Below are 26,322 nucleotides of genomic sequence, written 5' to 3'. Positions count from 1 at the left end.
TGATTGTTATCTTCAAATATTTGAATTGCTTTTGCATGGAAGTGTGATTAGACATAATCTAAAATACAGCTAAATTAATGGCAATCCCATTTTTTATAACAATCACAGTGGTCCCAAGATGAAGTGTGTTTATTCTCTGTTACTGAAGATGTTCAAGCAGTGACAGTCTAATTTCTTAGGTAAGATTTAGAGAAGATCATATTTTGACTTAATGAATTGTAAGAGCTGGTCTAATCCTGCAGTATTTGATTTTATGACTGGGGATAAGGGAGAAATGATTCCTGCTGCATCGTTTGTCCCACCTGATACCTGGCTCATATTTAGAATCATAGCATTTTAGGGCTGACAGAGATTAAAGTCACATAGAGAAGGAAGTTAAAATCCAGGAGATGATATGAGCTTTCTTCAACAAAACCAACTATGATCATCCATGGACCACAGCATAAAGTCCCAACTCCTCAGTCATCAATAAATATTTATTAATCTCTAACTACTTGCTAGGCAATGTTTTCATCCCTGAGGTTACAGCAGGAAATGAGATAAACAAGAACTTTATTTTCATTGTGATACCATTTATCATATTGTAGGTAGACTTACATGGATGTGCATAAATGTATGTATATATTGAATATATGAACAATATGAATATATTGAATTACAATAATGTATCACTCACCTAAATTTTGTGTGGTATTACTAAATGGAGAAGATAGAGAATCAAGTGTAGTGACTGAGATACAGTGTTCTCTTTGTTTACAAATTTGCATTCTTTTGGCTTTTGAATGATTATACCAAAGTGACAGCTGTTGGTCAACCAGAAACCAGGAGTCGACTAAATTTTTGCAGGATATTTATTCGTACATTAGGGTGGTCTTCCAGGAAACAGAACAACAAACAATATTTTACAAGCAGTGATATAGAAATATACACAAAGCAGCATTCTGGTTGAAAATAGAAACTTTTGACCTCACACAGGGAAGTCTAAATGTAACTTGGGCTACACCAGCAGTTTTGACTAGGAAAGTAAATACAAGTTTTAAAAAAGTTGTTTTAAAATAATGGATGAAAAGATTAACTATACAAATTAAAATCCAATTAATTATCCTTCTAAAGAAAATTAACTGAAGTAGAATTAAAAGCATCCTTAACAATATTGGTGATCTGTATGAAAAAGCTATAGGAGTAGATGTGATGCTATTTTCCCTGGGAGTCCTTTTAAAAATTTTAGAGTGCAATTTCTATTTTTACAATATTGAGATGTATCACTGATATTTTGATGGCTAAGATACGCTACAGTAATGGATATTCTACACAGTGAAGAACTGACTGCATTTTATACAATTTCTGATCTCCTTCTGGACATTCCTGTAGATGAAAAAATCAAAATCTAGATTCTAAACTCACTTAACATAAAAGTAAAAAATATTACTGCATTTTTATATACATTGATTTTTTCCCATTAATATATTTGTCTTTGAAGTCAATGAATAATAACATGTTTTTTGGGCCCAAGAATTTAATAAGCAGCATTTTCAGTTTTGATAAATAATATGACTAATGGTAATGCAATGGTATAAGTCTGCTTTTAAGGCTGTTGCGTTCCTGATGATGTAAACCTATGATCACTTCTGTTGTATGCCCACATTACTTTGTAAAATTCATTTTGTATTGATGTTTTCAAGACAATGAGGGTAAATAGGACACATTATGTAAAAGTTTTGTCTCAGGATAGAAAAGGACACATTACAAACAGCATAAAATGAAGTACTGGGACAGCACAGGTTGAGAATGACAGGACAAGATGAGAAGTCATGGATATTTATCCTGGGTCTGGCAAAGATGACCACCGGGGCTCTAACGTATTATGGAATGCAATGACTTTGAATTTCAGTTCCACCACTTTCTAAGCTGTGCTACCTTGGGCAAGCAAATCTTTTGGAATATTATATTCTACATCGATAAAATAGGAACTGCAATGTCTAGTCTATGAGATAATGGAATAGAGGGTATACAATGTTTGGGACTGGTCTCGGCCCCTTGCGGGTTACCCTTGCTGGTTATTTTCTTTTTAAAAAAATTTTAGAGCACTAATTTCATATTGAAGTTACTTTTTAATTATAAATATTTACTTCCCTGAAATGAAAATCATTGAAAAATATAATTTACCTACATATGATTATAAAATATCAGCTGAGGCATATACATAAAAATAAAAAGAATAAAAATTATTAAATATTATATATTTGAATATATAAAAACTTGAGTATTACTTTGGTAGATAAAACAATAAAAATGTCAGATGTTTGCACCTACCAGTAATGAAGATATTCAAATTTAAGAGACATGATGTTAGAACCCATCCATTCAAGAAATACATTAAAATGAAAGAGCAGATATTCAGGGAGATTTGAGCATATGAATTAATGTCTGGATAAATAAGAAACTGGGTCTGTTGCACATGAAAGAGGATACTAATTTGTGTGTGAATATGAGTGCAAGTTTAATTGAAGAAGAAATACATGACAAGAGAAATGATCTACTATAGAAGTTGAGAAAATGAGAGACTATTACAGTTTTTCAAATGAGGGTATAAGTGATGTTACCATGAACACTTCAGGTTGCCATCTTTTCTAAACTACTTTGGGTGGCATTTCTCTCTAATAATGTAAGTGAGAACCACGCTGAACAACTACCATGTGTCTTCAATAACACCAAATAAAATATTAACCAAATGAAAATTACCAAATCAATATATTTCCCTTTTTATTTTATTTCCTATCTGGATGTAGTATTTGAGTTGTACATTTCAAGGCAGTGTCTTGGCTCCACTTACTCTTTGCTCTCCAAGTTGAACATTCACTGAATTACTGGTATTTTCATGTACATTCTTGTAAAAACTCTTCATTATTAGTGACTAAAGAATGAACAATTTATATTCATGGGAGTTTAGTGGGCCATTCAAAGACTGTGTGGGGCCCAAGAAAATAAATTTTTCCCTATGAGGAACTTGTGTTAGAAAATAGCACTCGCTCTTCCGGCTAAATTCCAAGTCTCTACATAGTTCCAAACTCTCTCCAGGAGACAGCATTGCTGCCTCCAAGGTTTTTTGTGCCTTAGAGAGAGGAGCAGGGGTAGGAGTAGCGTCAGGAGGGACAAGAAATTGGATTTGGTGTTCTTATTCCCAAATACCTTCTTCTATAAAAGTATGGGAATAAGGAGTTAAGAATAGCTGCCTAATTGGCCAATGTATGTTTTTCAAGAAGACTGACATGAAGGAATTTGATAAACTTGAGTCCAGGGGGTTCATGGTGTAACCTCCAAATCATAGAAGGGGAGAAGCATCACAACCTCTCTCCCTGTGTAAGAGGAACCAATTCTCGATTCACTGTGTTTTCCTTCAAAGGCTTCTTGCAGTGGTTTTATGGTGGTTCAACTTCATATTTTAATCAAGGTTCATATATTGGATATTAAAGTAATTTTAAATTGTCAGTACAATATTGCTATCACCCAGAGATCTGCATGGTAATTAAGAAACATCTTAAGTTAGTAGGAGACACTTAACAGTAAGTGAAGTGTTACATATTCACACAATCCATGGAAATCCCATCACCTTCTGGTTATGTCACTACATCAAAGCATCCAGATCATTTTTTTTTTTTCAAGAGTTGCTCCACAGACTCATTGTAGGTTCCCGGTGAATTTGCTGCAGAGTGATTTAGTTCCTTCAGGTGGCAAGTAATTTGTGTGGTAAAATCGTATCTCAGGATAATTCAGAATAAAGTTCCATGTTTATTTTTCATTGTCTCAGCATAACTGATTAGTTGTGAAACTGAAACTTTTTGGCAAAAAATATAAATCTCTTTATAAATGTCCATTGAAGTAAATATGACAGCTCTGTTTCTTATTATGCATATGTGCCATGTAACGATATTAGCCATAAAATTTGCTGAATGTCCTTTAGGGGATTTCAAATTTTAATATGTTTCAAGTAACTTGAAGAACAGCATTTGTTTATGGTTCTTCATATGTATAGACAATAATAAATATAACTGATAAGTCATGTACCTGGTGAATTAAACTAAAGCTATATGATATAAACAGGGTGTCTTGTTTTTAAAATGAACTTAAAATGAATTAAACATGTCAAAGTCAATATTTCAAAATATAAAGTTTTAGCCAGACACTTAGGTCTTTTGGAAAACATTTTGGTTGGTTCTAAAAAACATTATTACTTCTTTTTCTAGATGTTTTATTGTATATTTCATTTATATGAAATTATAAGTGTTCTTTAGAATTTCAAAACTACTTATGGCAAGAGTTAAACTGTATACGTACTATATTTTAAAGGTCAAGAAAAAAATTTTCAGAAGATAATGTAATTTATAAAAATTTTAATAAAAAGCATTGATATCCCTATTATTGAATTCACATTGAATTTTAACAATCAGCTGTGAACTATTTTGGCATCTCAGGTTTGGAAAAGAAAGTAATCTGTTAATTTGTAGAACTCATAAAATCACTCTCAAGAAAAAAATCCATTATAAAAAAGGAAATTACTTCTAAGTTAAATATATAACATTAAAAATGAGTTCACAAATATGCATAATCTGTTGTAACTATAAAATTGTATAGCTTTATGATACTATATCTTCCCTATATTGATAGTTTTTGGTTTTAATTTAAAAAGCATACTATCTTTAGATCAATGTGTTAGGAAAGAGAATCTGCCAGTATTTTTATTTGACTATCCAAATCAAAATTAGATTAATGAGTCATGATGACAGCAGCACAGTTAAAAGAATAGATAAATCATCAGTGGACCAGCTTCAAACTTTACTTGCTTTTGCTCTTCTGAATGTAAAATCTTAGCAAGGGAAGTGGCTTAATCTAGAAGACAGAATAATCAACTCTTAGGCTCATGCTGTGTTAGGATAAATAATATCATAGTTTGTTGAAAGGGTGGGTGGAAAGTTTATTAAACCAAAAACAACCCTTCCTGATTGTAAATACAGATTCATATTCAAGCTTCTCTCTAGTTCATTCACCCTTAGTGTACATGTTCATAGAGATGTGAATTGAGCTAAGTTTGACTTTTCATGAAAAACCATGACTGATACCTAGTAAAATTTCAGGACAATTTCTGTTTGAAAAAACAAGAAAGTCATAATTTGTATTTTAAAATTATTTAGATAAATTGTCTTTCTTTGTTCAAGGCAGGATAATAAAAGTATGAATTTTGAAGTCAGGCAAACCTGCATTTAAATCTTGGCTCAGGCACTATTAAAAAATCTTGTTTACTTATTCAGCACAAATTTATTAATTCAATACTGTGTGTCAAAGATTGCATTTGATATGATATTATACCAGATAAAAGTTTCTCCTATTTCATATTAATTTTCCCCCTTAATCTCAGATTACTCCACTGTAGAACTGGAATAATAATAGATCTATAGTTAATTTTTTATATTCCTAAATAAATGTGCTTATAGAAAAACCGTTTGGTTCTTTAACGATAAAGGCAGCCTAATCTATATGAAACACAGCCTCAATGTGTTGCATTACAGCAGAAAACAACGTAACTATGAATTTGAGAAAAAAATACTACAATAAGTATGACCAAATGGCTAAGACGGTATGCAAGTATTTGAAAATTGAGACCCCAAATGTCATTATGGAGATGTATTCTTAATCTTAAATTAGTTTTTATTGACTTCAGAAATGTCTTAATTATCTAGTTTATAAAATGCTTAAATATTTAAAGGAAACTTCTAAAACTTGTATGCCTCTATGAAACAATTTAATGAAATAGCCAGGCTGCTTTAACAGCTTAGTACTTATCAGTAAGTCTACAAATACATATATCCTAACTTATGATATTAGAGAAAAAGGTGTTTTACATGGTGTGATATAGCCGTGAAAATTACTGTTATAAAAAAATTAGGCAAACTAGAAAAAAATCTTAATGTTTTATTTTATTTACTTTTTTTTTGCTTTAAAGTTTTCATAAGAATCTGTTTCAATTATAAGGAGAAGATTTAATGATGTTTATACTTAGGAGGCTGCATCTGGTATAAACAAGCAATCAGATTCTTTTCAGTCTCACAGCAAAGATGAAGCAATTAAATGGGTGAAGCGAAATAATATTTTACAGTTGATGTATGTAATTTTAGCTAAACTAAGAAATGTATAAATGTGATTTGCTCTTTCGCTTATGGTAGATTAATTTTAGACTTGTACCTTCAAAGCTAATAAATATAACACAACAAAACAAATAATTCCAGTGAAATTGTGAAAAAAATATATAAGGCAACTTTTTTAGGTATCAGACAGCAGACAATGGAGGATTATAATCTTCAACAGAATGGGTACTCACAAAAGAAGTCCCAGATTTGCCCAGGTTTTCTGTGTTGGGGCATTTTTTTTTTTTTTTTTGAGGGGCTAGTGTGATGCAAGAAGGTGAAACCTTAGCTGAGAGCAGCAGCCAGTGAATTGAGGAGGCAGTGATTGGAGTCTGGCGTTCCTGAGGCAGTTGGAATTTTCTAGGAAAGACACTATAAATAAAGGTACTATGTGGAGGCACTGAGCTTTCCTTGTAAACCTGGGGAGAATGTTGCATTCTGCATGTGTAGGCTGAGACTCTGCAGGGCCTAGCAGAGAGTAGCTGCTACAGAGATGACTTGAACAGGCACACCAGAAGCCAAGTCATGTAAACATGGACATTCTTGTCCAATCAGGGTGGAGAGAACTTGCTGACTTCTTGGACATTCGGTTAGGACCCCAGAAAGGCCACATCTTAGGAGTAAAGATACCAAGATAGGGCCATGCCATAGAACTAAGAACAAACTGAAATAGATCCCCTGTAAGAAATCACAAAATGAATTTTGACAGGACCAAGAGGATTCACTGGACAACTAAATGTCTGGTGAATCCAGACAGCAAACCTCAACAGACTAGAAAATGAAAACATACAAACTCTCTGCAACATATCATTCATAATGTCCAACTAAAATTAAAAAAAAAATGTTGTAAACTCACGATCAATAGCAGTTAATAGAAATGGACTGCAAGATGATACAGATATTTGAATTGGCAGACAAGGATTTGGAAATGTATGAATATGCTTAAGTATGGAAAAATCTCTCTCTCTCTTTCTCTCTCTGTTTTTCTCTCTGTTATGGGCTGAACTTTGTTCTGTCCAAATTCATATATTGAAGCTGTAACTCCCAGTACCTCAGGATGTGACTATATTTGGATATAAGGGCATTTAAAATGAGATTAAGTTAACACAAAGCCTTTAGGGTGAAACATAACTCAACTGAGCTAATGTCAATATAGAAAGAGGACATTTGGACCCACAGAAAGACACCAGGGTGTGTGTGTGCACAGAGAGACAGCCATGTGAAGAGGCAGCAAGAGGGTGACCATCTGCATGCTAAGAAAATGCCTACAAACAAACAACACCGCCAGACCTGTGACACCTTGAGTTTGGTCTTGTAGCCTTCAGTACTATGAAAAAATACATTTTTGTGGTTTAAGCTAACCAGTCTATGGCACTTTGTTGTGGCAGCCTTAGCAAAGTAACACAATATATAGGGACTCTGGGCCATTATACTTGAAGACAAATCAATAGAAACAATTTGAAGAAAAGAGAATCAAAGATTTTTGGAGAAAAACGTTGCTTCAGTAACCAGTGAGATTCTGTTGAGCATATTAAAATAACTTTTAAGAAGTTCTGGAAGGAGAGGAGAGAAAATAAATGAGTAGAAAAAAATAACTGAAAATTTGGTGAAAAACATCAACACCAACCTAATGATCTAAAACAGCAGCCCCTACCCTTTTTGGCACCAGGGATTGGTTTTGAGGAAGACAATTTTTCCATGGATGCAGGGTGGGGGATGGTTTCCCGATGAAACTGTTGTTCCATCTCAGACCATCAGCCATTAGATTCTCATAAGGAACATGCAACCAAGATCCCTTGCATGTGCAGTTGACAGTAGAGTTCACACTCATGTGAGAATCTAATGGCTCTGCTGATCTGACAGGAGGCAGGACTCAGGCCATAATGCCCCCTCACCCACTACTTACCTCCTCCTGCTGTGCGGCCCGGTTCCTACAGACCATCAGCCAGTACTAGTCTGTGGCCTGGGGGTTGGATATCCCTGATCTAAAAAGCTTTAGTGAAGCCTAAGGAGAACTATACTCTGAAATGTACAGCTAGTTACATCATCTTTAAGCAGCTGAAAATCAGGAAAAAAATCTTAAATGCAGCCAGAGGAAAAAAGACACATTACATGGAGTAAATCAATGATACAAATGATGTCTCATTTCTCATTTGAAACATTGGAAATCAGATGATAAAGCAGTAATACTTTAAAAAGATAAAAATCAGGTCGCTCTCTAACGCCAGCGCCGCCTCTCGCTCGCCGAGCTACAGCCGAAGGAGAAGGGGGGTAAGTAAGGAGGTCTCTGTACCATGGCTCGTACAAAGCAGACTGCCCGCAAATCGACCAGTGGTAAAGCACCCAGGAAGCAACTGGCTACAAAAGCCGCTCGCAAGAGTGCGCCCTCTACTGGAGGGGTGAAGAAACCTCATCGTTACAGGCCTGGTACTGTGGCACTCCGTGAAATTAGACGTTATCAGAAGTCCACTGAACTTCTGATTCGCAAACTTCCCTTCCAGCGTCTGGTGCGAGAAATTGCTCAGGACTTTAAAACAGATCTGCGCTTCCAGAGCGCAGCTATTGGTGCTTTGCAGGAGGCAAGTGAGGCCTATCTGGTTGGCCTTTTTGAAGACACCAACCTGTGTGCTATCCATGCCAAACGTGTAACAATTATGCCAAAAGACATCCAGCTAGCACGCCGCATACGTGGAGAACGTGCTTAAGAATCCACTATGATGGGAAACATTTCATTCTCAAAAAAAAAAAAAAAAAAAAAAATTCTCTTCTTCCTGTTATTGGTAGTTCTGAACGTTAGATATTTTTTTTCCATGGGGTCAAAAGGTACCTAAGTATATGATTGCGAGTGGAAAAATAGGGGACAGAAATCAGGTATTGGCAGTTTTTCCATTTTCATTTGTGTGTGAATTTTTAATATAAATGCAGAGGCGTAAAGCATTAATGCAAGTTAAAATGTTTCAGTGAACAAGTTTCAGCGGTTCAACTTTATAATAATTATAAATAAACCTGTTAAATTTTTCTGGAAAAAAAAAAAGATAAAAATCCATACTTTTACAGGAAAACATGACTAAAGTAGGTAAAGATGTATTTTAAATGAATGAAAGTACAAATATTTCAAAGCAACGCAATCTACATTATAACAAATGCTGGAAGAAAAATGTCAGAGTACCAGACAAATAGTATCAGTATCATAAAGGAAATCTATACAAAATTTACAGTTAACATTATATTGGAAAGTAAAATACTGAGTGGATTCCCTCTCAGATAAAGAATAAAGTAAGATTATCTATGCTCACTATGTCTATTCAACATTGAATTGGAGGTCTTCACCAGGAAAATAAATCAGGAGAAATAGAAGGCATAAAGATTTAAAAAGAAGAAATAAAATCCTCTTTATTTACTGACAGCATAAGTATTTTTAAAGTCCTAAGAAAAACCTACACAGTTAATAAAAGAAAAAAAGTTAGTGGATTCAGCAAGGTCACAATACAAACTTAATATAAAATATTGTATTTCTGTATACTGACATCAAACAATTAGAAAATAAAATTAAGAAATATTTACTATAGCATCAAAATAAATTTAACGAAGAGTGTGTAAGATTTCTATATTAAAAACTGTAAAACACAGCTGAAATAGACAAACTGTGATTTTATCAAAATAAAAAATTTCTGTTTATAAGACACTATTAAAAGGAAAGTCAGAGCTTCAGACAAAATATTATCAATATACATACTGAACCAAGGACATGTGTCTAAATTATATATTGATTTCTACAAATAAGTAATTATAAGATAAATAACCTAATAGTATATAGACAAAAAATTGAACAGACACTTAACAGGAGGCAGAGCTCCTCTTATAGGTATATGAATGGCAAAAAAAAGTCTGGAAAGATATTTAATTATTCACTAGGGAAATGGAAGTTAAAATACTGTCTACAATAGCAAAATTTAAAAAGGATGACAGCAACAGTATTGGTAAGGAAAATGTACATATAGCCTATGGCACAACAATTGTGTTCCTATGTATTAATGTATTCAAGAGACATTAAACATCTTTGTTCACAGACCAAGCATGGTGGCTCATGCCTATAATTCCAGCACTTTGGGAAACCAAGGTGGGAGGATAGCTTGAGACCAGGAGTTCAAGACTAGCCTGAGCAACATATTGAGACCTTGTCTTTACAAAAAATTTAAAAATTAGCCTGGTGGTGGTGCATGCCTATAGTCCTCCCTGCTTGGGAGGCTGAGGTGAGATTATTCCTTGAGCTCAGGAGGCTGCAGTGAGCTATGATTGTACCACTATACTCCAGCCTGCGTGACAGAGTGAGAGCCTGCCTCGAAATAAAATAATAAATAAATGATGAATAAATAAAAACAAAAACCTTATAAATAAAAGTAAATAAATAAAACCTCTAAATAAATGAAAATGAAATAAATAAGTAGAATATTTATTGCAGATATATTCATATATAACTAAATTTGAAATGACACAATAATTCATCAATAGATTTATGCAATCTAGATATGGCATACTCACAAGATGATATAATATTAATACTTAGCACTAAAAAGAAAATGAACATTGATAGATCTGAGAACATGAATGAATCTGCAAAATATTTTCTAGGGAGATGCAAATTATATCTTGATTGGGAATTCAGTTAGGTAAATGTATTCATTTGTTCAAACTCATCAAATTATACAATTGTACCCTTAAGATCTGTGCCTTTCACTATGTCTCAAGAAAGAGTTCTATTAAAAATCTTAGATATATGAATTTGAGCAATTACTTCACAGTTTCTTTAACGTGAATGTGAAAATAACTCTAATGCAAAAAGATTTAGCATAGACAAAATATGACAGAATACTTTGTGTGTATTGTGTGGGTATTTGTATATATCATGTGTATGTATACATATATGAACATACACACACAAATGCATATATACAGGTAGTCCATGCTTTTTGGACCAGTGCCTTGTTAAATTGGTCCATATCAGAATGATGTCCTTGCTTTGCATGGTCCATGGCAACTGCAATCACCACGGAGTACTGCAAAAGGAGGACACAATTTCCTTATACAAAAGTTTAAGTTAACATTGTACCATGCAAAGTGAGCCTGCATGTTTGTGTGTGCCTGTGCATGTGTGCGTGTGTGTGTGTGTGCAGATTTTGTGGCTGTGAATGGCCTATAGTAGCTTCTGTTGGGTTGTCATTTTGCTATATTCTGATTTTTTTTTATTTCAAAAAAGCCTAATATAACAGCACTGTAATTGAAGAATTTATTCAGTTGTTTAAAATATACAGTTAAAAGACTTGTCGTCTCTGCAATTTCTGTAAAACTGTTTGTTCAAGCTGTTTTTGAGGTGGATTAAATTCCAAACCAGAATTAGAATGAAAAAACCATGTGGAACATGTTATTTACATTTATAATTGTTCTAGATAAGGATGGCAGCAAAAGCATCACGAAAATAAACGATTATATAAATGATTCCAAGAGGGAATAATAGGATAGATTTTTTTAAAGATAAAGGTTTTTTACGTGATATAAATAACCTGGAGAAGGTCCAGATCTCAGAAACATCCCCAGGGGTTTGGGATCACATCAAATTAAAAAGCTTCTGCACAGTAAAGGAAAAAATCAACAAAGTGAAGAGACATCACATGGAGTGGGAGAAAATATTTGCAAACTACCCACCTGGCAAGGGATTAAGGAGCTCAAACAACTCTACAGGAAAAAAAATCTAATAATTTAATCAAAAAGTAGCCAAAAGATTTGGATAGGTATTTCTCAAAAGAAGACATACAGATGGCAAACAGGCATATGAAAAGGTGCTCAACATCATTGATCATCAGAGAAGTGCAAATCCAAACTACAATGAGATATCAGCTCACCCCAGTTAATATGGCTAATATCCAAAAGACAGGCAGTAACAAATGCTAGTGAGGATGTGGAGAAAAGGGAACCCTTGTACACTGTTGCTGGAGATCTAAATTAGTATAACCACTGTGGAGAACAGTTTGGAGGTTCCTTGAAAAAATGCAAATTGAGCTACCCAGTGATTCGGCAATCCCATTGCTGGGTATATACAAAAAAAAAAAAAGAAAAGAAAAAAAAAAATAAGGGAAATCAGTATGTCAAAGAGATATCTGCACTCCTGTGTTCGTTAAAGCACTGTTTACAATAGCTAAGATTTGGAAGCAGCCTAAGTGTCCACCATCAATAGATGAATGGATGAAGAAACTGTGAAACATGTACACAATGGAGTATTATTCAGTCATGAAAAAAAATGAGACCCAGTCATTTGCAACAACATGGATGAAACTAAATATCATTAGGTTAAATAAAATGAGCCAGGCACAGAAACGCAAACAACTCATGTTCTCACATTTGTGGTATCTAAAATTCAGAACAATTGAGCTCATGTATATAGAGAGTAGAAAGATGGTTACCAGAGACTGGGAAGGGTAGTGGGAGGCTGGCAGGGAGATGGGGATGGTTTGGTTAATGGGTACAAAAAAAATAGAAAGAATGAATAAAACCTACTCTTTGGTAGCACAACAGAATGACTACAGTCAATAATAACTTAATTGTACATTTTTAAATAACTGAAAGAGTAAAATTGGACTACTTGTAACTCGGATAAATGCTTGAGGGGATGGATACCTTATTCTTCATGATGTACTTATTTCACGTTGTCTGTCTGTATTGAAACATCTCATGTATCCCATAAGTATATACACCTACTATGTATCCACAAAACTTCAAACTAAAAAAATTTTTAAAAAGACTTGGCTGATTTAGCCCGAAGTAAACCAAAGTAAATTCCTTCCGTCCATCCATCCATCTGTCTGTCTGTCTATCTATCTAAATTAGTTATATTTTATAAGGATATAAAAGAGTCATTTTAATTAGTAGTTCCAGCTACTCAGGAGGCTGAGCAGGAAGGATGGCTTGAACCCTTGAACCCAGGAGGCAGAGGTTGCAGTGCGCAGTGATCGCGCCACTGCACTCCAGCCTAGAAAACAGAAGCAGACTCTTTCTCAAAAAAAAAAAAAAAAGAAAAACAAAGTTACTTTTTTACGTAATTTTTAGCAAGTCTTCCCATACTTTCAATACCCAAAAAAAAAATAATAAACACACATTTGACAGCATTACTTCTTACAAATTTGAAGAAGTTTGCTTACAATTATTTTATTTTTCTACATATTTTGCCTGATTTAAAATTTTTATATCCCTGTAGTTCAGTTTAAGAAGTGTTTTAGGTTTTAGTGTGAAACAACATTTGAGATAGATTCAAGGAACTTCCTAACACTGATTCTTTGCACTGGAATAAAAAATCACAAAAGTACAGCTGTGTGAACATAGAGTTGACAGCACTCTCTGGAATATGTTAGTCGGCACCGGTCTAAAGGCTGGGAGGGTAAACAAGATAACCTGGGAGGTCTTCCATAATGCCTACGTGCGTGTGTGTGTTGGTAGGGTGAGGTTAGGCAGTTAAGATCTTTACAGCCTAGATATTGTCAACTGGCAATCTACAAAGTCAGTAGACAAAAATCTCATTCTGACTACTGATTTATTACGTAACTCGGCTAACCAAGTCTTGTCGATTTAGATTTTTCATGCTAGACTTCTAGATTTAAACCTCTCTAGAGTAATAGAAAAAGGTTTCTGTTTGTTTTTACTTTTAAAATATGCTCTCTAGGCTTTGCAAAATAGTTACATACGTACATATTATATAATTCGGTTAATATTTGCTACTTAATGTTAACAATTTTGTTGCAAATATGCAATAATAATCACTTTCAAGATTAGTTTGAACTGCAGTTACTGATTTTTGTATAGTACTTAATAAAACAATGTGTTTTTAGTCCTCAATTTATTTCATGAAATACTTTAAGCACTCAATAAACATCATCTATAATTGAAAGAATTGTTCATCCTCTGATATTTTGTGAGTCTTTTGGATATCTTAATCAACTTTACAAATTTGTTGTTTTGTTTTGGTTGGGAAAATTGAGCCAGGTAGCTTACATTTAAATAAAACTATAGATGATGTTATAATTTTATTTAATATTTAAGAAAGAAATAAAATACTGTATTGTGTTAAATCAAAATGTATTGCAAACATACCTTCAGTGGTATATATTACATCCCTATTCTTTAGTTCCAGTCTAATGCTGTTTAACTTTAAATTCATCTCTTACTTTAGTTTCACGTTTAAATTGAAAACTGTTTGTAACTCTTTTCCCCAAATTGTTTCTGATAGAAAATTCTTTTGTTAGTCTCTTGCCACTGAAGCGATTTTCAAGTGTTGCAAATTTGCTCTATTGTATTTCCCTCTTGAACACAATGTAGGCTATAGTTGGCATTCTAGAAAGGAAAAATGGATTTCTAAAAATTGGACATAATCCAAGCCTCAGACAGAGGGAGAAGAAGTAGGACCATATACTCCTGAGCAATGAACGACGTAGCGTTAAACACAAAAGTACTGTCTATAATATGCTATGATATGCACTGTTAACAATGAAAGCTGCTTTTCATTCACAACTTCAAGCTGAGCAGCTTGTACCTAACAGTTGCTCAGTAAATATGAATAGAGCTAGATTTGCAGTTTGAGTTGATTTGCAAGTTAGTATGTAATGCTAAATGTTAAACAGTATTGTTTAACTAAGTCAGAGTTTTCCTGTACATATGCATTTGAAATCCAAGAAATAATTTCTGCTCAGGAAGTTTTGCCCCACCCATGTTACACATTTGCATTTGTTTTCATATGCTTTTGATGTAATCTTGGGTTTTCTTATTTTTTCATTGTTGAGAATTTGGTGGGAAAAATTGGGGACAAGGTCTTGGTTCTCATAAAAGTATTTTTAGAAAATATATTGAAAAATAATGTAAATATTTTTCTGCTAATGAGGTTGTGTCAAAAGACCAATTAAGAATTGCTATTCACAATGAATTTTTCTCAAACTAACTCCACATAGAATTTTTTTTTTTTTTTTTTTTTTTTTTTGAGATGGAGTTTCATTCTTGTTGCTCAGGCTGGAGTGTAATTTCACAACCTCGGCTCTCTCCAACTTCTGCCTCCTGGGTTCAGAGGATTCTCCTGCCTCAGTCTCCCAACTAGCTGGGATTACAGGCACCCGCCACGAGGCCCAGCTATTTTTTTTTTTTTTTTTTAATTTTTAGTAGAGACATGGATTAGCTGTGTTGGCCAGGCTGGTCTCAAACCCCCGACCTCAGGTGGTCCACCCGCCTCAGCTTCCCAAAGTGCTGGAATTACAGGCGTGAGCCACTACACCTGGCCTCCATATGGGATTTTATGTTATTTGTTTGTTATGTAAGCACATATAGAATCTGTTTCTGTCCATTTAAACATGTTATTTTATTTATTTTCATAAATAAGTCAATGAGGGTTTGTAAATTATGAGTTTTACTTTTTTTGGGGAAAGGATGGTGTGTATTCCCTTAACAGCCAGTATAGTATCTGCCATATGAAAAAGTTTAATAAAATGATAGTTAAATTTTTATAGCCATAATCTAAGTGAATGTATATTAGCCTGAAAAAAACAAAACAAAACAAAACATGAAAGCAGCTGAGTGCAAGGTTCCCTTTGAGGCAGTTCAGAATCCTCAGAAACAATGAAGATGGCCTTCTGTGTCAGAGATAAGAAGCAAGGCATGTTACATACATGAATATCTAGTTTTACTTATCAGTTGAATGCAGATAATATTAGTAATATTTACTTTTATTTTTGAATTCTTTTTTCAGAATATAACTAGGGATAATGAAAAGCAGGATTAAAGAAGCAAGGAAAGGAAGTTTCTGTTAGTAAAGTCTACCCTAAAGTGACTTCAATAGAACAAGACAATTTAAAATTTCAACAAGCAACACATTAATCACAGATGAAAAAATGCTCAATTTAACTAACGCTAATTCCATGACCTATATTTCGTCTAGAATCAAGTCACCTCAGAGGGTAATTAGATGATTGCTTTCAGGAAGATACCCTTTGTTCCCCAATCATGTGCCCAAAATGATAATCATTCAATAGATGAGAAAACTGTTTTCTTCTTTTTTCTTTTACTAAAGACATATTGTATTAAATGAAATTATAGATTTTTGCATAATGTCTCATAACTGTATTAAAATTTTCATAGTCGTCATCATTATTGTTAGTGGTTCTCTCTGGACATTGTGGGACTTCTGAGTATATACCAAAGCTTTATAAATTCATTAGGATTCCATGATTGAATATGGGATATCCTGCATGATTTTGGGTAAGAAGAACAGAGACACTATATCCTTTAGTTTCTGTGCCGTTATTAACATAGTTAATAACACAGACTTTTATGCTTCAGAGATTCCTGTCCTGTTAACATATTGCTTGAATTTACTAGGTAATAAATATTAATGAACTTTTTTAGCCCCTCATTCTTTCAGATGCATTCAGTTTCTCTTTCAAATGAATTCACCTAATCCTTTCCATTACCCTTGTCAGGTCAGCTCTGTTCTGTGTAATGATTATTTACATGGCTTCCTAGAGTTATTTTAAGTTTTGCTGGTTTCCTTCAAAAGCAGAAAAAGAATAAAGCCTGTTATAACTGGAAATCTGTAAAGCACGACTTAGGTTTGAGATAATTTTTGTTTTCACTATGTATTAAAACCAATGTGGCATAGGCTGGTTAGTGATGTTGATATGTTTTCAAAGTCATGCCTTATTTGAGGCTGTGAACACACATCAAGGGGCGAGAAAATGAAGCAGAACTTTCAGTACATTTGCCGTTTCTATACAAGAGCAATTTTTGTTGTACTTAGATGTGATTGTAGGAATAACACTTGCATTTTGCAGTCTAAACATCCTATACTGTGGTCAATGCCATGCAGATTACTGAAAATGCTCCCTAGTGTTGGATATTCCTCATATCTCTGATTTATTTATTTTTTATTTCCTAGAGACAGGATCTTGCTCTGTTGCACAGGCTGGAGTGCAGTGGCATGATCATATCTCACTTTAACCTTGAACTCCTGGGCTCAAGTCATCTTCCTGCTTGAGTCTCCTGAGTAGCTAGAACTACAGGCATGTGCCACCATGCCCAACTAATTGTTTCTTTTTTTTTTTTTTTTGAGACGGAGTCTCGCTGTGTCGCCCAGGCTGGAGTGCAGTGGCGCGATCTCGGCTCACTGCAAGCTCCGCCTCCCGGGTTCACGCCATTCTCCCGCCTCAGCCTCCGAGTAGCTGGGACTACAGGCGCCCGCCACCACGCCCGGCTAGTTTTTGTATTTTTAGTAGAGACGGGGGTTTCACCATGTTAGCCAGGATGGTCTCGATCTCCTGACCTCGTGATCCACCCGCCTCGGCCTCCCAAAGTGCTGGGATTACAGGCTTGAGCCACCGCGCCCGGCCACTAATTGTTTCTTTTAATTTTTGTAGAGACAGGGTCTTGCTATGTTGCACAAGCTGGTCTCAAACTCCTGGCCTCAAGCGATCCTCTTGCCTTAGTCTCTGAAAGTGCTGTAATTATAGGCATGAACCACTGCACCTGGATTATGAATTAGTTTTAAAGGAACAAAACCCAAATGAAAAGTGAGACACAGAATTTTGGAATTTGCATTAACACTGTGACAGAGCAAAAAGATAAAACTCAAAAAGAAATTTAGTAACTTCCTGTAACGTTTCATAGGAGGCACTGGTGTGGTCAGGTACAGATTTGAATTCATGCTCCATAGATTACTATACATATGAACTTGGATAAGTTAATTTTTCTTCAATTAGATATGTCATGTTTTATGAAATATATTTCACATATAAGTACATGTAAAACCAATTAGTATTAAAACAGATGAGAAGCACAAAGCTAGATATTTAAATAAAGGTGCTTAGTGAATTCTTTCAGAAGACGAGATAAACACAGCCTCTGAGTAAAATCCTGGCTTCATTTGCTTAACAGTTTTTAAAGACTCTTTTCTGGTGAGCTTTTGTCCCGGGGATTTGGGGGATCTGCCATGTGGACCAGATACAGTCCAGCCAACTGAAACATGGTGAGGGGAGGTGAGCTTTTCTGCATTCTCAGTTTCCAGGCTCACTGTGATCAATAGACAGCTCTCAGTAGTAGGGGAAAAAAGAAAACAGAAATTCACTAGGGAGAAGTGAGTGTTCTCAAATGACCCAAGAGGCAGCCTGTCTTTGAGGAGAGAGCAAGAACTTCATGAAGACATGTCAAGAGAACTACTTGTGGGTACAATTCAAGTCTTGACTAACCTAGACTTTGTCAGGTCCAAAAGATGGTACAAATGGTAAATGGAATCTTTGTGATGTTAGCCCTTAATATATCTTTCTGTTGAATCACGCTGTTCCAATAGGGACTATTTGCCTCCTATACCTGGAGCACAGCTGTTGTCCTGAGATCTCCCTTCATAAGCATTATTTTTCTCTCTCTCTGTGTTAGACCTTCTCTTTCCTGTAACCCATGTCTTCGTCTTTTTTCTGGTTTACTTATTTCTTAAATGCATGTGATTTGTATTTTGTCTCTGGAAGCCTGTAAAATCATCTGTTTGCCTCCAATGTTCTAAATGTTCACAATGATGTGCGTCCACTGAGCTGGGAACACTGGTTTTAAATCTTGAAATTTTTTGTACTTCAGATAAGTGAATTGAACCATTTGTTTGATGATTTCCTTTTTCTTTTTTTCTTCATCTCTCTTTCCAGAAACTATTAATTGGCTAATTCTTTACTTTTTAAAAATTTTTTTAAAGTCTTTTCTAATTTTCCACTTCTAATTGCTCTCTTTTTTTTTTGAGAATTTCCTTGATTCAATCTTTCAAAGCAGAAAATAACTTTCTGCTTTACTTCCAAGAGATGTTTTAGCATTGACTATTTCTATTTCTATGTTACAGGATTTATATTAATACTTGTTCCATGGATGCAACAGTTTCTTTTAGCCCTCAAAGGATAATATGGTAGTTTTTTAGTAGGTTCCTTCAAGTTCCTTTCCTTAAAAAAATCAATTTTTACGTTTGTATCTCATAGTGGAGAATTTTCTCAGCTATCTGGTAATCATTGGTTGTCTGTGAGATATTAAAATGCTGATTAGAAACTTAGCATATGGGTGGAACCTGTCAGTATTATTTTCCCTTTAGGATACCCTTTAGGATACTGTTTCTTTGCTATTTTGTGGAAACTTAGTCTTTTCCCTTTGGATTCATCAGATTTCAAAAAGAGGATTCTCATTCTCTTGCCTGCAAGGTATAACCCTGGCTGTCGACATCCTGGCAACCAAGTGGAGAAAGAAGCCTGGGAATTTAGCATTCAGGGTGAATGTTCTTGTCTAGTTCCTCTGTCTTGAGTATGCTAACACACTCTAATTGTGCCTGGTGTTGCCAGTCAATAACCCTCTGCTTTCCCCTCTTTAGGAAAAAGGAAATGTCTAAACTTCTCATGTAGGAAAGAACAGTCACTCAAAAGCACAGAATGTGAAGAGAGACCTAAGAATCTACCTGCTTTGTAAACATCTAATACTCAAACATGCTTATTTTAACCTCAAACTTATATCTGCCTTATACAATCATTTCTGGAAGTAGTATATATCATCAATTCCTGACCATTTTGGAGACTATGTGGCTTACGTTGTTTTAGTTCAGCCTTTTCTATTGTAAATTTAGGTTTTATGTAACAGTACATATGAGTTAGTTAGATGGATTACTAAATAACATTAAGAACAAGTCAGACTTAACAGCATAAGCATCAGAAAACAGACCATCTGATAACATAACATTGGATTGGAGACTCAGGAAATTATTAAATTTGAACCTAAAATAAGATGGTCTAACATAAATCTCAAAAGACTTATTGTTGTTTCCAGGTGTGCATCTTAAGAAACTTGAAGGGTTTGTATATTTGAACTCAAAACCAGATACTGCTCAAAGATATGTAGCTGAGTTTTGCTCTGAGTTTTGTGGTTGACCTGAAATCCCAATACAAAGGAAAAGCCCAAGAGTGTGAAACCAGATCAACCCAAATATGAGACTGTTCATGTGAAAACTCTGTGAACTGAGACCACTAAGGATCCCTTGACTCTAATTACAGTGTGGTCTCATTCAATAAAATGTAGGAAGATCATGTGATTTCTTTATTGATTCTGGCACCTGTTACATCTTTATTAAATACACATATGTTCTGAAGTAACTCTCCAATTATACAATACATCTTTAAATACAATAAATTGATTCATATAATTCACAATTTTAATAATGTGCTATAAAGAGGTGTTAAGCAAGTCACGTATTATGTATTCCAGTTTCTAACTGTAAACGTAAAGACTGATAAAGTTTAATTTGTAAAGATGATGTTAGGGAAACTTAATGACATATAATAGCAGTTGTAACAACCAAATATAAAAGAAACACACAAAACAACCATACTTTTGAAGGGACCAAATGTTCGTAACACCTTAAAAAGAAGCTTAAAAATTATAAATATGTTACCAAAGATTTGCTTATATTACATATACACAGTTGGGTGGAATATTTTTATATGCATAAGCAAAAAATCAATGAGAATATAAAAATTATGTTCAAAAACATCATATGTTGTCTTTTGCAATGCATAATTCATTCTGTGGATGACTTTAATACAATTCTGATAATAATTGTAAGATAAATGTTTTTTTGCATTGTTACGTATTTTTTCAATTACCTTTTTTCTTCCTCAAGAGTAATATATTCATTAAAGAATTATAGAGATTCTATTACATTAGCATATGTTTTTAAGTACCAACACAGGTAGCGTGAAACTGAAAATAAACGTGTGACATTAGGATTCTGTCTAGCTATCACTATATTTTTGAATTTCTTTTGAAGAAGAAAGTAAAAAATATATATATATTATTAGAACTAACATTAATACTATTTTGTGGCATGGCAGGGCTGTGCCACAGTAGATGATTGAGGGGTTCTGCTTTTGAATTCGCTGGAATGGCAAAGTCTGGATTTAACCTCCTTTGTGAAACAGTAAAACAAAAATCAAAACAAAAGCTGAAAAAAAAACAAAACAAGAAAACCAGCATATATTCCTATATTTATTTATTATACATGTATATGAATACCTACTGTGTGCTAGGGGTTGAGGTGAGGAAGAATGTACGGTAGTAAGCCCAACAAAAGTGCTGCTGTTATCAAGCTTACAATCTACTGGGGGAGACAGAAAGCAAATAATCACTTCTTAGGAAACAAACATGGGCCACTTGCAGTTCTTGCCTAAACAGATACATCAGCTACTCCTATATTAATTTTAGAGTGTATAGGTAATATATTCTTACAGTTTTATTCCTAATCTTAGAAACCTGTAAAATTAAATAATGTGTCTCTATTAATTTTATATTATTCAATATGATAATCACATTTCTTTGTGATTATACCTCCATGTACCAAACTTCACTGATGTAATCCATTTGGCAGAAAAATTTATAGTTTGTCTTTTTGTAAAATGACAGATTGAACCACAAATTGAACTTGAGTGAACTCTATGAAAGTTATCATACCAATTTAAAATTTAAAGTGGTTGATTTGAGATATTTGTTCAGCTACAAAAATCCTCATATCCTTTAAAGTATACCAACTGTGTCTTAAACCCACTCCATTTCCCCATAGAGAAATATTGAGCAAATGTAATATACTTGTCAACTTCTTTATTTTTTCAAGTGTTCTTTTCATTGAGTATAACTATTTTTTTCTAAATAAAATGTTCCTAAAATATACCAAGATGAACATTGAATACACTAAAAATGTGATTTTTTAAAAAAATATTTATTATGTAAATAAAATATGCAAACTCCAACTATTGATATACTTAGGGTGAGTGGCTTCACTTTGACATCATATGTAAAATGACATGGAGATTACTTCTATATTATAACCTAAAGAATTGAGAATGGATTTCAAGCTAGGCTAAGAGCTACTAAAGGGGATAATAGACTTTTGATGTCTGTCTTTTCACAGTAGCACAATAGCTAATTCATGTGACTTCTGACCTTTTAGTGTCTTGTAACCAAGTATTGGCATTAATCTACTACTTATCTGTCACCCACCACATTTGATAGTCCCAATCTCTGTTTTCAATTATCAGTCACTAGAGAAGGCACTGAACAATTTCAGAAGAAAACTCACAAAACCTTTGACCTGTTTTTGTCATGTAACCACAAATATTCACTGTAGATAAACTATCAACTCATTGATTTCAAGATGTAAGGAAAGTCTTTTCTGTACATGGACTTACTGTAACCTCTATCACCTAAAGGTGGTTAAAAACTGTTTTATTTTACTGATAGAGCAGAAGAATTCACAAGATCATTTAGTGAAATCTGGTGAGATTAGAATGGTTGACCTCTAGCTGCCAGACAATCTATAAAAGGAACAGATTTTTCCACTAAAGAAAATGTAAGAACTAAATATTGACCAAAAGATGACTATCACACCGTTATGCCTTTATCTTAACTCCTTACAGGTAAACACAAAACATTCTCAAATATTTGTACACAGTGTCATTGAGATACATTATTTGTGTAGTAAATATACTCATTCATCATTAACCATTTTTCATTATACAGAATGAATCAGTCAAGTACCACCATTTATGGGTATTCTAATTTTTGACATTTAATATTAACATTTCACCCACAAAAGATGCATATTTGCTTCTAACATTCAATTAATAATTTTTCCTTCCTAAAATGCTCATAATAAAAACAATAGTAAACTATGTGTGTACTTCGGAATGCATTGTTATTCTCAGTGATAAAAATAACTAAATGACTTTAAGGCTTTAAAAAAATTGTAAGAACCAGTAAATTTGATTAGACTGATATTTCTTGGCAATTTGTGAATGTTCAAATATGTGTTATGTGTTCCAACAATATATAAACAAGATGTCAAGTAAATACAATTATTTTTATCTATCCACAGTTGTAGAAACCTAGCCTGCAGTTTTTTTTTTTAACTCCAAGATAACAAACTTTTTTTTAAACCACAATGACATCTACCTTCTAGAAAATTTTATTAAGATACCAAATGACTAATTTACCTCTGCTTCCTAAGAGCATTCAGGCCAGAGGAAAACCCTTCCTCTTAGAACTTTCTACTATATTACTTAACACAATTCTAATGAGTCCTTTCTAACAGCCTTTTACTGAGATTTGCTGTGGCATCCATCCCATAACACAAGTTGAAACAAGTCAATACACCCAGCTTTGTTCATCTGCAAGTGTGTTCCCAGTGCTCTGTTGTCTCCACAACACTGACTTAAGGTAGAGGAAAAAGGAAGAAACTAACCGGACAAGAGGAGAGAGCATGCTAAGAATGAGCATAGGAGCTTGGGAGTAAGGCTCAAGCAGAAACATTGTTCTGGAATGGAACAGGAAAACTTTGCCCTGAGACAGAAGTGGCATATTATTAGTTGAAACGTTCATGCAAAGAATATTAGGAGTAATAAGATCTAGATATTGTCTCTGGCTTTGTGATAACTAACTCTGTGACAGTGAGGAAGTTAATATTGCTTATCTGTACCATGAGGGAGATAATGGAAGCTCCACCTTGTTGGATCCAATTAGGGGGAAGAAACAAAAAATTAAAATTTATTAATTTTATTAACGCCATCATTAATTTATTGCTACCATTATTTGTTATTAATTTAATTATTAAATATATAATTTTCATACTAATGCTTGGTATGTATAGCTGTTGTCATTATGGTATTCTAAATAATCACTGGAAGCTCATTGCTAGGCCTAATTTAAAGAAAACAGGAATACCTTGAGACCAACTTCATTCTAATTTTAGAACTTCCTTTATGTAAGACTTAATTCTTTCTGTTTCTAAACTATTATATTTTTAAAGTATAATATATAAATATTTGATCAACAATTAAATTTCTTAAATTTCAAAATTATATGCATATTTTAAATTGATTTGGAAAATCAATTTGTTTAGTTATAGTAGAGTATTACAATTATTTAACTATCTAGTAATTCTTTGAGATTTTACTTCTTTATAAAACTGTATTCATGAAGTGTTTATGAGTATGAGGATCATAATCATAGAAAATTTGAAAGTCAATTGAAATTATTCTTTGAAACAAAACATTCAGGGGGACAATTTTCTTTCATTCAAGTCACACATTACTGTGTATTAAAAGGCTCTTAAGACTTCTGGAATCTAGAGTTTTCCACACTCTTTGGAATGGTTATCCATTCATGGAAAACATGTACATACTCTTTCACTGACCAATAAATAAGTCATTATAGAACCAGGTTTGTTTTTTGGTAGACGAGTTAGTGAAGGATATCGTGGAAAGTGATGCATCTTGGTAGTCACATGATATCTTTGCTTTTTTTTTTTTTCACTTTTACAATGCAACACAGATTAGTAATAATTCTATGAGTAATCTCTTAATGATTTTTTGCACTCAGCAGCAAACAATGATCTGTATTCTTTCAACAGCTGGCTAGGCTCCTGGGAGAATGCTATCTTTGCCTTACAGCTACTGCTGCTATTTGTGTCTTCCAAGTTACAGCTCTTGTGTGGGAGATTAAGACTGATTGCCCATGAATGCATCTCCTTAAAACTGCAGATAAATCACTACAGAGATAAAACTGTAATCCTCTGTTAATTAATTCTACTCTTCAGATAATGTAGACATGAAAATATTTAGCCCAGGACAATTTCCTCCAGTTTCTATTAGTGATAAAGTCATTCAGAGAGATATCTGCTTGGGAGGAAAAAAATAAAAACAAAACAAAACAAAAAAAACAACTTCTATCAGTCATTAACTTCTGTTAAGTTATATCTCAACCATAAAAGTCTTCAGTGTGTTTCTTAAACAGAGTTTAACCTTTGCAGAACTTTGACAATTCAGAGCACTTAGGACATAGTTTGGTGCTTATATAAAGGCAATTCTGCTTCTTTTCACTATCAGTCCATTAATCATGGGATGTGAATGATTTGATTCATATTTTACATTTTGTATGCTTTGATGTTACCACTTTTTAAACCAAAATATAATAATACATTATTTCTCTTCTTCTACTAGCGTAGTTGAGTTTTCTGTTTCTCTAGATAGCTCTGTAGTTTCACATAGTTTGGAGTAGACACAAAAAAACCTGCTCCCTAGAAGCAGAAGGAAGTGTATTCACCATCATTGTTGTGTTTGTGATTTGGGTGATAAAATGTATTAAGTTTTGCTGAAGTTTTAATGGTTTTTTTTTCTGTGAGTTTGTGTGTGTGTATAGGAAAGCAACTTATTTTAGTTTTTTTAGAGAGGACTGTTGGCAACCATCAGCTCAAGTAAATAACCCTATGTTGATGGACTTATTTGAATGGAATAATTTTACATGATATTATTTGGGATGATCTACACCTCCATCCATAAAGAGTATCATTGTAAAGTTTCCTTTTTACATTTTTATGGTGATATTAAATGGCTTACACCTGGAAATCTTCAAAACTTCTGTGTATCATAAATGACAATGAGAGAAGAGTCTGGGATTAGTGAAGTCTATGTATGGCTGTTTGGCAAAATGCACCCCCTCTTGATCTTGTTAGATAGGTCAGCACATAGAAGAATTTGGACAGGCTGCTGTGGTCTCCTTTTAAATACAATTATTATAAGCAAATTCATTGACGAAAGTTTTTGTTTGTTACTAAACACTCTTTCTATTCTCACATGAGACAAATGTCATTTTTGGTCTGAGATAAGGGGAGGGTACTAGGAAAAAAAGCATTAACCCCTGATCTCAGTATGTCTTTTTTTTTTTTTTTTTTTTTTGAGACGGAGTCTCGCTCTGCCGCCCAGGCTGGAGTGCAGTGGCCGGATCTCTGCTCACTGCAAGCTCCGCCTCCCGGGTTCACGCCATTCTCCTGCCTCAGCCTTCCGAGTAGCTGGGACTACAGGCGCCCGCCACCGCGCCCGGCTAGTTTTTTGTATTTTTTAGTAGAGACGGGGTTTCACCATGTTAGCCAGGATGGTCTCGATCTCCTGACCTCGTGATCCGCCCGTCTGGGCCTCCCAAAGTGCTGGGATTACAGGCTTGAGCCACCGCGCCCGGCCTCAGTATGTCTTTTTTTTTTTTTTTTTTTTTTTTTTTT

At 34.1% G+C, this 26,322-nt stretch overlaps 2 protein-coding genes across 5 annotated transcripts in view; both read left to right on the top strand.

Annotated features, from left to right (window-relative positions):
• The window catches only part of BMP5 (bone morphogenetic protein 5), a 123,150-nt gene that overhangs the window by 26,472 nt on the left and 70,356 nt on the right, over window positions 1-26,322 (top strand). The window lies entirely within an intron of this gene.
• LOC112622804 (histone H3.3-like) lies at window positions 8,395-8,940 on the top strand. Its single transcript, XM_025382698.1, has one exon. The coding sequence runs from the start codon at window positions 8,474-8,476 to the stop codon at window positions 8,882-8,884; it is 411 nt and encodes a 136-aa protein (XP_025238483.1). The 5' UTR covers window positions 8,395-8,473; the 3' UTR covers window positions 8,885-8,940.

Source organism: Theropithecus gelada, chromosome 4, assembly GCF_003255815.1.
Source record: "Theropithecus gelada isolate Dixy chromosome 4, Tgel_1.0, whole genome shotgun sequence".
Taxonomy (NCBI): Eukaryota; Metazoa; Chordata; class Mammalia; order Primates; family Cercopithecidae; genus Theropithecus; species Theropithecus gelada.
The sequence above is the reverse complement of the archived record's forward strand: the minus strand, read 5'-3'. Positions and strand labels throughout refer to the sequence as shown.